General features: G+C 42.5%; 1 protein-coding gene across 1 annotated transcript in view; it reads left to right on the forward strand.

Moving 5' to 3' along the window:
• The first annotated feature begins 4,184 nt into the window (after positions 1-4,184).
• LOC109892432 (zinc finger SWIM domain-containing protein 6) overlaps positions 4,185-12,359 on the forward strand; it is a 75,728-nt gene continuing 67,553 nt past the window's right edge. Inside the window, exon 1 of the mRNA XM_020484955.2 lies at positions 4,185-4,659. Coding sequence (XP_020340544.1) covers positions 4,233-4,659 — 427 coding nt within the window. The 5' untranslated portion in view covers positions 4,185-4,232. The remainder of the gene's footprint in view (positions 4,660-12,359) is intronic.

The following is a 12,359-nucleotide window of genomic DNA, read 5'->3' on the forward strand; positions in this document are numbered from 1 at the left end:
GTGTATGTACCTGACAGAACTGTGCACTTTCGTTTTCACATTTGTTATTTTGTTTGAGTGTTTAAAAAAATCATAATAATCATGAACACTTTCCACGCTGCGCTTTGGTCCACTCCTTTCGACGAGAGCCGTTACAACTAGAACCCCCTAGTCACGCTCTGACCTATTGCACCATAGAGAACCCCAAGGGCTCTCTATGGTCAGGGCTTGACACAAACAACAAATTGAGACTTTTTGCAGAATCGTGCAAAAGATATCCTCCGTGTACAATGTAAAACACCAAATAATGCATCCAGAGCAAAATTAGGCCGATACCCGCTAATTATCCAAATCCATAAAAGAGACGTTAAATTCTACAACCACCTAAAAGGAAGCGATTCCCACACCTTCCATAACAAAACCATCATCTACAGAGAGATGAACCTGGAGAAGAGTCCCCTAAGCAAGCTGGTCCTGGGGCTCTGTTCACAAACACAAACAGACCCCACAGACACCAGGACAGCAACACAATTAGACCCAACCAAATCAGGAGAAACAAAAAGATAATTACTTAACAAATTGGAAAGAATTAACTAAAAAACTGAGCAAACTAGAATGCTATTTGGCCATAAACAGAGAATACCTAAGCAGAATACCTGACCACTGTGTCTGGCCCAAACTTAAGGAAAGCTATGACTATGTACAGACTCAGTGAGCATATCCTTGCTATTGAGAAAGTCCATTGTAGGCAGACCTGGCTCTCAAGAGAAGACAGGCTATGTGCACACTACCCACAAAATGAGGTGGAAACTGAGCTGCACTTCCTAACCTCCTGCCCAATGTATGACCACATTAGAGACACACATTTCCCTTAGTTTACACAGACCCACAAAGAATTTGAAAACAAACCCAATTTTGATAAACTCCCATATCTATTGGGTGAAATACCACAGTGTGCCATCACAGCAGCAAGATTTGTGACCTGTTGCAACAAGAAAAGGGCAACCAGTGAAGAACAAACACCATTGAAAATACAACCAATATTTATGTTCATTTGTTTTCCATTTTGTACTTTAACTATTTGCACATAATATGACATTTGAAATGTCTTTATTCTTTTGAAACTTTTGTGAGTAAAATGTTTACTGTAAAAGAAAAATACTTGATTTCACTTTTGTTTATTGTCTATTTCACTTGCTTTGGCAATGTAAACATATGTTTCCCATGCCAATAAAGCCCTTAAATTGAATTGAGAGAGAGAGAACATGGTTTATTCAATGCGATGTCAGCCTGATGAAAAGATACAGGGTGGAAAATAGATGATAAGAACCACATTACTATAATTAGTTATAAAATATAAATTGAGAGACTTACAATGACATGGAAATACAGAATCATATTTAAAACATGAATGGCAGTATTTCTTCTCCAGCTGCAGTATAAACTGTCATTTTGCCTGCATTTATGTGACTCATGAAAGGACCAATATTTTGCAATCAATGTTGGGTTCTATTATTTTATTTCACAAATCAATACAACTAAAGAGATTTCATTTGTGTCACTATACGTTTACAGCATATACATTAGACAACACATGTGTACTGTACTGTTTGTGTATGTGACGTGTGTGTGTTTGTATGTGTGTGTGTTTGCATGTATCTGTGTATGTGTGTGTATCAATGTATATATCTCCCCAGACCCCCGCTGCTCCTCCCATGCTGAGAGAATAGGCTGTTATCCCAGAGGCTGCCTGACTGTATCTGCCTGTCACCGCATGGTGAGATGAGACAATGGGAAACATATTCAGCCACCAGGCTCATATCACTCACCCAGCGTGGAGCAACTACTGTTCATTAGAATGGGGAAGATAGGGAAGCATCGGCAGGTGGTAATGTAAGTGTAAATGGATATATGCGGGAAATTGTTGCCTACGGTAGAAAGAGAAACAACTAAGTTGATCAGAGGAGAAAGAGAAACATACAAAGATACACCAGAGGTATGCCAACACCAACATTGATGATAATAACTATTGCAAAAGCATCACTATGGACCATATTGTGCCAGGTATACTTCAGTCAAATAAAATGATTTTAAGTAAGTATCAGTAAGACAGTAAAGTCAAAAAGAATGTCAAAATGGCAGATGACACAGAAAAACCGAGAGGTAGGGTCTGTAAACAAACATGGCTGCCTTTCTAACAATGAAGAAATCAAACACACTTAGCACATCAGTGGCCAGCTCAGAGGATGTTGCCAGATGCTTCATTTAAATGCTGCCAGGACTTGTCAGATCATACGGGATTGTTTTGGCCAACGCTGCTCAGATTATTTGATGAATTACCTGATTAGGGCAGCAGTAACCCTTGGAGGTGTTTCAGAGCCACCAGCAGTAACCCTTGGAGGTGTTTCAGAGCCACCAGCAGTAACCTGTGGAGGTGTTTCAGAGCCACCAGCAGTAACCCTTGGTGGTGTTTCAGAGCCAACAGTAGTAACCCGTGGAGGTGTTTCAGAGCCAACAGCAGTAACCTGTGGAGGTGTTTCAGAGCCACCAGCAGTAATCCGTGGAGGTGTTTCAGAGCCAACAGTAGTAACCCATGGAGGTGTTTCAGAGCCACCAGCAGTAACCAGTGGAGGTGTTTCAGAGCCAACAGCAGTAACCCGTGGAGGTGTTTCACCAGCAGCAACCCGTGGAGGTGTTTCAGAGCCACCAGCAGCAACCCGTGGAGGTGTTTCAGAGCCACCAGCAGTAACCCGTGGTGTTGTTTCAGAGCCAACAGCAGTAACCCTTGGTGGTGTTTCAGAGCCACCAGCAGTAACCTGTGAAGGTGTTTCAGAGCCACCAGCAGTAACCCGTGGTGTTGTTTCAGAGTCAACAGCAGTAACCCGTGGTGTTGTTTCAGAGGCCGAGTTGGACCCAAACACACTTATGCTCTCACACTTTTTTAAATATCAAAAAACCACACACGCTTTCCCCCTTTTTTAAATGCTTTTGCTGTATGGCTTACCATTTGGCTGAGACCCGTGTCACCAACACCTAAACAATTCAACACAACTTTATTTATCCCCTGGGGACAAAACAGGACACTTCTGCGTTTCCCCGGGCTCTCTCTCCACTCTATCGAGACATGAATCACACTGAGAAATTACCTCTTTGGCACAGTGGATTCCTGCCTGCCTTCAGGGGAGCATTGAGGCAGGGCAGTCCATTAAGGCCCATTGACAGCAACTGGGCTGGGGGACTTGGTCTGTCTTGTTCCTGTGTAATTAATCCTCTCAAAAAGGGGAGAAAATGTGACATGGGGGGATCTGTCCTAGTGTAATAACAATGTTGTGGATAGGAATAATACTCTTAAAATAACTAAAATTATGAAAATAAATCAAAGAGAATCAAATCTAAGATAGAGGGGGAACGAGCTGACTTGTCTGAATCTGTTGCAATGAATGACATTGCATTGATTGTCCAAAGATTACAACACTCTCCATTTTAGATGCAAAAATACATCACATTTTCTAATCAATTAAGCCTGCCTCCAGGCTGCAGGGTTTTACTGAACACCACTGAGACTCCCACATCAGATTAAATTAACCTCCACTCTGCATATTTCTCTCTACCCTTCTCTTTCTTTCTCTCTCTACCTTTACCCCATTTTCATGACTCTCTCTCTCCCCTCTTTTTCCTTTCTCACTCCTTCTCTCTCCATGCCCACCACATTCCTTTGGAACTGTACGTCACATAGGGCGTCTCTGTATTCCAGCACGCCCGTCCCCCTCTCCCCGAGCCACGAGGCCCGGCCAACTGACAGTTACAATCACCACCCAGCCGATCCAACCCCCCCTTTACCCCCGTTTCTTCGCGTTTTGCGCCCACGACTGCCTTCTCAGTCCGTCAAGAGAAATGTCAATGGTCGCCCATCATTTTCATTACAAGGCCTGTACATACTGAAAAACATATATACAAGTTCCCCGGCACCTTCCCAACTTGTCCTGTTCGAACGAGCTGCCTCACAAAGGATTTGCCGACGTTCGGGAATTCCGCCTTTCATTCCCTTTTTAGAACCGGATAGGCCCCGCCCCTTTCTCAATTTGTCAACACAAAGGGATTTGACAACATTGTAAACGGACCGCCCACCATGCCCAAATAAGGTCCATTTGCCCATACACGGCACACAATCGATTCTAGCGTAACCTTTTCCCTTCCTTATCCAGTTTATATGGTACGTTGACTTCCGCCGTCGATGTTAAAGCAGTGCTATCATGGCGGAGCGCGTTCAGCAGCCCCCAGCCAAACGGCTCTGCTGTAGACCGGGTTATAACACGAATTGTAGACAGGGACAACGGGCCGGGGGTACGTTATGTGGCGGTTCGGGTGCGGCCCAAGGCGGGTCGAGCAAAACCCAGACCCCGGAGTCTCTGTTGGACATCTCGGCCCGGAAAGTGGCTGAGAAGTGGCCGTTTCAACGGGTAGAGGAGCGCTTCGAACGGATCCCGGAGCCCGTACAGAGACGGATCGTTTACTGGTCTTTCCCAAGGAGTGAACGGGAGATCTGCATGTATTCTTCGTTCAGTACAGGGGGAGAGGAGAGTGGAACTAGCGGGGAAAATATTGATGAGACGCGGCTGCCTTTCAGACGAGGCATCGCTCTGTTGGAGAGCGGCTGTGTGGACAACGTATTGCAAGTCGGTGAGTAGAAGGACCCAAGTGGATGAAAAATAACATTTTATTTTATTTATGGTCAAAACTAGAAAACGAAACAACATGGGTTGAAATATATTACTAAAGCAGCGAGAAACGAAAAAGGAAGTGTGTTGAATTAGGTTTGAACAAAGGGGATTGAGGCGACAAAAGGGGGAGGGTTAAATCGCAGAGCTGCGTTGGCGCTATGTGTGTTGGCTATATGGTCCTTTTTTACAAAAATCCTAATTCTATTTTTCTAACAATATATTGGTTATTATAATACAGTTGGCTATGTCTATGTACCATAATACATGTGCTATGCTTGAAGTGATTTTTTGTTTGTTTGCTTGGTTGAAAAATAGCGTAACCATTACGGAAGTAGATGGGGGATTTAATAAATGTGACCATATACTTGACTCGCATTCTAACATTTTCATTTAGCCTGCCACAAATAAGCTAATAGTCTATTTTCATACTTTGAACTGAAAAAGGCGATGCTTTTCTGGGCAGTGAGTGTGTCGCGTAATACGGTTCAGGGCTGAACCTTGTCGACTGTGTTTATTTTCCGAAGTGAAAGGCATGGGGGAGGTTTTCTGGTTTAACCAGCTAGAACATAGCTCTCAGCTGAATTGACAGTTATTTCTACGTACGTGCCATCCTATTTCTTCACTAGAAATATGTAGACGAAAACGATTACAGACGATTATGTTATGCAATCAAATCATGTTATATTTAAGTAACTGAGAAATAGCCGCCTTGGTAAAACAGCTTTGACCGAGGATCGTATTTTAGGCTACCCAGTGCGCATATTGAACAGCCGTGAGGCATTCCCATTGAAAGCCTTGGTACTTTGTTCCCATTTTCATGTTCATTTGTCTTTTCAGCTTTCTGTCACCCTCCAAAAGGAAGGCAAACAAATGCGCATTTTTATTTTCACTGCTTGTTGGAAAGGAGTGGAAGTAATCGCGATTTAAAGCCACATTGACTATTTTTTTAAATGGACCTTGAGGTGCTCCAAATTGCTGCTAATTGGGTCAAGTGTGCTTATTTCCGTCATTGTAATAATCATTAGCAGGCCTACCAAAATGTAGCCATACATACTAATGAACGCACGGTCACGTAATTTACCCCCCTGTCGACCCTGAGATACCTGCGGGGCTCCCTCCATATTCGAACTCATATGCCACCTTTGTTGTGAGTTCATTAGAGCTCTCCATCCCCCGCCTTTGGAAAGCGTTCAGCGTTCTAATCCCATTACTCTGCGTGGTTAATCTGAATTGTAATACAATATGCAAAAGTAATTTTCTGCATGGCAATCCATCCCTCCCTGTCCCCTCCTCCCTCTGAACGCAGTGGATCGGCTGGGCTTTGTGCCCTAGCCAGAGTTCCAACAGAGCTCCAGGCTGCTGACTATCTAACACATTATACTATAGACCCAGGCCTGTGTCTTTATCTAGTCTATAGGCAGAGCACCGCTACAGCGGGTCTGAAATTGTCACCCTTGATAAAGATGAGCAAATGACTGTATAATATAAATAATTCAAATATTGAGCTCTATTGTATGCTCAAAATAAATTTTAAATTATATTTTTTACTAATACAATTGCTCAGAGAAATATTTGTTGTAATATTTAGTAAAAAGCAATTTTTTTTTTGACTCCCCTGTTTTCAATACATTTTCAATAACACACCTTGAGAGGATAATGGTACTGGCCCTTTTTCTAAAAGAATTGGAAAACACATCCATACAGAATCCTTCCAGATCCTTGATATCCTTCGTCTGCTCTTATGAACTGCCCTCTTTCATCCAAAAATCCACCACCATATTTCACAGTAGGTATGGGGCTCTTTTCTGCTTATGCATTCCAATTTCTACGCCAAATCCAACACAGGTGTGTGTGGCCAAAGAGCTCTATTTTCATTTAATCTGTCCAAAGCACTGGTTACAATCTGTGCAAAATGCCGTTTTAGCAATATCCAGGCGTTTACATTTGTTAGATGACATGAAAATAGAGCTCTTTGGCCAATCACACCTGTGTTGTTTGATGTTGAAATTAGAATGCATAAGCAGAAAATAAACCCATACCTACTGTAAAATATGGTGGTGGATCTTTGATGTTATGGGGCTATTTTGCTTCCACTGGTCCTGGGTAGGCTCTTGTTAAGGTCAACGACATCATGAACTTTACCTAGTAACAAGACATTTTAACCGAAGACCTGGTTGCCTCTGCCTGGAGGCTGAAAGTTGTCCGCAAGTGGATTTTCCAGCAAGACAATAACTGCAAGCGCTCATCAAAATCCACAAAAATTGTTAATTGGTCTCAACATTTTGCAATGGCCATCTCAGTCTCCAGACTGGAAACCTGTTGAAAACCTGTGATTTGAATTAAAGAGGGCCGTCCATAAGGCCAGATGGAGGATTTCAAGGATCTGGAAGGGTTCTGTATGGAGGAATGATCTCTCCCAATGTGTTCGTCAACTCCTCAAACATTTTAGAAAAAGGCTCAGTGCCGTTCTCCTCACAAGGGGAGGTATTGAAAGGTATTGGAAACAGAGGTGTCAATCTTTTTAACCCCTACCTTTTTTTGGAGAAATGTTTTTGTTTGTTGACTTGTTAAATAAAATCTCTTTCTCTGAGAAATTGTATTAGTATACAATATCATTTCTCCCATTGTGCATACATTTATAGCTCAGTATTTAAATGATTTATTTTAGTCATTTTTGCTCATCTTTATCAAGGGTATCAATTATTTCCGACCCTGCTGCATATCCTCTAGTCTTTCTGCTCATATTGGGAAAGAAAGAAGATAAAAGATTCCTCCTCTATCAAGAGGCTCTCCTTTCTCCTTATTTTCCACAGGGTTTGCTGCCGATTTTCCCAAAAAAAGAAAGAAAAAAAAATCCTGTCAGAGATGAGCATGCCTCTCTCCTTTGTGTGTGTGTAAGCGTGTGCGTAGGGCTCAATCTGCATGCTAGCAACGGGGAATGACAGCAGAAAAAACCCAGGGAGGGTTTCTTGGCTGCTTGCACCACAGCCTGGAATTTACTGGAAGAATGGAGCCAAGAATTGATAAATAAAACATGCAATCTTCCCACACGTGCTTCAGCAAGAGGGGGAAGAATAGGAGAGGGGGGGTTCGTTGTGAACAGACCTGGGGGAGAGGATCCGTTACAGATCTGTTTGGCACACATGCATATGTACAGTGTGGTATACAGTACACACCCTCTCTACACAGGAAGTACGCATACACACACAGTATATGTGACATGTAGGTTAACTGCCTGCTTAACAACCAAATTATTATTACCTTATTGACGGTCAAAATCATATGATAATTTTCTTGACACACAACACGTTATGACATGGTCATAACCGATCCATAATATGTCATAACAGCTGACATAACCTGTTTTTATAATATGGTCATAACACTGACATATAGTTAGACCTGTTGTGATATATATTGTTTTATTTTATGGCTGGTTATGACATCTACATAAGTGTCAACCTACCACACAAGACAAAACATTCCATTACACCATAGCCTACATGTCAACAGTATGTTTCTGATATATTTCTATACACAGAACCAATCAAAAGTTTGGTCACACCTACTCATTACATTTTTTTGAATATATATATATATATAAATATTTTTTACATATATATTTTTACATTGTAGAATAATAGTGAAGACATCAACTATGAAATAACTCATGGAGTCATGTAGTGACCAAAAAAGTGTTAAACAATTCAAAATATATTTTATATTTGAGATTCTTCAAAGTGGCCACCCGTTGCCTTGAGGACAGCTTTTCTTCACTCGGTGGTCCAACTCATCCCAAACCATCTCATTTGGTTTGAGGTCGGGTGATTGTGGAGGCCAGGTCATCTGATGCAGCACTCCATCACTCTCCTTCTTGGTCAAATAGCCCTTACACAGCCTGGGTGTGTGTTGGGTCATTGTCCTGTTGAAAAACAAATGATAGTCCCATTAAGCGCAAACCAGATGGGAAGGTATATCGCTACAGAATGCTGTGGTAGCCATGCTGGTTAAGTGTGCCTTGAATTCTAAATGAATCAGACAGTCTCACCAGCAAAGCACCATCACACCACCACCTCCAAGCTTCACAGTGGGAACCAAGCATGCAGGGATCATCCGTTTACCTACTCTGCGTCTCACAAATACACAGCGGTTGTAATCAAAAATCTCAAATTTGGACTCATCAGACCAAAGGACAGATTTCCACCAGTCTAATATCCGTTACTCGTGTTTCTTGCCCCAAGCAAGTCTCTTATTATTATTGGTGTCCTTTAGTATTGGTTTCTTTGCAGCAATTCACCCACAAAAGCCTGACTCATGCAGTCTCCTCTGAACAGTTTATGTTGAGATGTGTCTTTTACTTGAATTCTAAAGCATTTATTTGCGTTGCAGTCTGAGGTGCAGTTAACTCTAATGAACTTATCTGCAGCAGAGGTAACTTGATTCCATGTGTTATTTCATAGTGTTGATGTCTTCACTATTATTCTACAATGTAGAAAATAGTACAAATAAAGAAAAACCCTTGAATGAGTAGGTGTGTCCAAACTTCTGACTGGTACTGTGTGTATAAATGTATCAGAAATATACTGTTGACATGTAGGCTAATTTGAAAGAATGTCCGTTTTTACTTTAGGTGTCATAATCAGTCAAAATAACGCAATATATGTCACAGCAGGTGTAAAAATGTGTCATTACAGTGTTATGACCATGTTGTGTTTGCTATTATGACATGGTTATGACTGTTATGACACTGGGTATTAAGTAAAGTGTTACATATCATATTCCTCAATGTTGTTTTGGATGAAAAACATACAGTTGTTAATGTCTCTGCTGAATTGTCTGTCACTGGCAGGTGTCCCAGTCTGTTTAATCCCAATGCCAAATTAGAGGCCCTACCTATCTAGCCTGCTCAGGTCCTGCTGATTGGAAAGCTACTTATCTGATAGCCAGCTCATAGTAAACATGTCATGGACATGACTGCCTGGATGAGAGAGAAACACACACACACAGGACGGGCTATGGCTAGCGCTCCTCTCTCACAGGGATCTATCACACACACAGGACGGGCTATGGCTAGCGCTCCTCTCTCTCACAGGGATCTATCACACACACACACACAGGACGGGCTATGGCTAGCGCTCCTCTCTCTCACAGGGATCTATCACACACACACACAGGACGGGCTATGGCTAGCGCTCCTCTCTCTCACAGGGATCTATCACACACACACACAGGACGGGCTATGGCTAGCGCTCCTCTCTCTCACAGGGATCTATCACTGCTGTTAGCGGTCTATAAACACTGACACGTTGCAGTGTGTGTGTCTTTCTGTGTGGATAAATACACGTTTCACTGTGCAAGCAGGTGCAGGCAAGGTCCTTTTCCATATGGGCATGTGGAATACAGAACCGTGATAAGGCAAACGTAGGAAAGTCAAGGGAAATAAATATTAGCCTTTTTTTCCCTAACCAATGTCTTCATATGTGCCTACGGTTGTTATTGTTATGCAATGTGTTGTCATCCTCCAATAACTGGTTATAAATGGTGTAGGCCTATTACACGTTTATAACCATGTCTTTCTATTCACAGACGTTATTAATGTCGTATCTTATGTATCATGCATTCATTATCTCATTGTTAGACGTTAATATTCATTATCCCCTTTCTAAATGCATTATCCTGTCCTCTAGCAGCGCGTGCCATGTCAACATTGATCCAGCTTGTAAAGCTGCTCCTAACCCCCTCCCACGGCACCCGAACGAGGTCAAGTTCAACCCCTCCCCCTCTCCTTTACCTCGGTGACCCCATCTCTCTCTCTCCCCCCCTTGTCTGTCTGTCTGTTTCCATCTGTCTCTGTTCTGAGGTCAGAGTTCGTCAACATGGATCCTATTAGCTGTGAGTGTCTTATTGCTGAGACAGGACTTTGGAGGATTTGAGTGAGATGTTATGGTGTGTGCGCGTGGATCCATGCATGCGTGTCTGCCTGTATGTGTTGTTTTGGGGGATGGGAGAGATGATATTTTTGATAATCATAACCAGAAGACAGCAAAGGTTTTACTCTCTCTACTGAGGGAAGTCGGAGTGTATTTGTGTCGACCAGAATGTAGGCTGGTGTGAACTGTCGTGCTCTCAGTCATTCACTGACCAGTATCTAGTGTTGACAGGACAGTTTGGCCATTTAACATGACATAACATAACAGATTAATATGCTGCTAGATAAAGATACAAGCACCCCAGTATAACCTGATGTCATGTTTGTACAACAACGTTGCCTCTGACCATATGACACTGGCCAAGGAAGGAGCATATTGTGGTTGCAACTTAATCCAGAAATGATTGTCATTAAGACTGTCTGCCATAAGATATGTGAGCGACGTAGACCCAGTCTATCATCAGACAGGGAGCTGGGCATGTTTATTTTCTTTGTGTTTAGTGGGCTGAGTTCATTATAACCACGCAGGCCATACACACTGCTAGTCATGCATGACAGAATAGCACACTGCCATTTTAGGCCCAGAAATGGCAGAATATGCATATCAGGGCCAAGGTCTACAGAACCTAGGCTTCACTGCCTAACTCCTTCACTGATTCTCTGGTCCTCTGAAGTGACTTCATTCCTCTGTCTCCTCTACTCGTTCTGTACTGATATGAGAGAGTTGAGCAGGGGGAAGACAGCCTCGACGGGCTTCCGCCATGTTACTTTCACTTTCTTCCAACTCTTTTCAGATCATTACAGATTAAGTAGAGGACATGATGCAATGGGTTTGTGTGTCAAATCAAATCAAATTTTATTTGTCACATACACATGGTTAGCAGATGTTAATGCGAGTGTAGCGAAATGCTTGTGCTTCTAGTTCCGACAATGCAGTAATAACGAACAAGTAATCTAACTAACAATTCCAAAAAAAACTACTGTCTTATACACAGTGTAAGGGGATAAAGAATATGTACATAAGGATATATGAATGAGTGATGGTACAGAGCAGCATAGGCAAGATACAGTAGATGATATCGAGTACAGTATATACATATGAGATGAGTATGTAAACCAAGTGGCATAGTTAAAGTGGCTAGTGATACATGTATTACATAAGGATGCAGTCGATGATATAGAGTACAGTATCTACGTATGCATATGAGATGAATAATGTAGGGTAAGTAACATTATATAAGGTAGCATTGTTTAAAGTGGCTAGTGATATATTTACATCATTTCCCATCAATTCCCATTATTAAAGTGGCTGGAGTAGAGTCAGTGTCATGGACAGTGTGTTGGCAGTAGCCACTCAATGTTAGTGGTGGCTGTTTAACAGTCTGATGGCCTTGAGATAGAAGCTGTTTTTCAGTCTCTCGGTCCCAGCTTTGATGCACCTGTACTGACCTCGCCTTCTGGATGACAGCGGGGTGAACAGGCAGTGGCTCGGGTGGTTGATGTCCTTGATGATCTTTATGGCCTTCCTGTAGCATCGGGTGGTGTAGGTGTCCTGGAGGGCAGGTAGTTTGCCCCCGGTGATGCGTTGTGCAGACCTCACTACCCTCTGGAGAGCCTTGCGGTTGAGGGCGGTGCAGTTGCCATACCAGGCGGTGATACAGCCCGCCAGGATGCTCTCGATTGTGCATCTGTAGAAGTTTGTGAGTGCTTTTGGTGACAAGCCGAATTTC

The sequence above is a fragment of the Oncorhynchus kisutch genome, linkage group LG6 (genome assembly GCF_002021735.2).
Source record: "Oncorhynchus kisutch isolate 150728-3 linkage group LG6, Okis_V2, whole genome shotgun sequence".
Classification (NCBI taxonomy): Eukaryota; Metazoa; Chordata; class Actinopteri; order Salmoniformes; family Salmonidae; genus Oncorhynchus; species Oncorhynchus kisutch.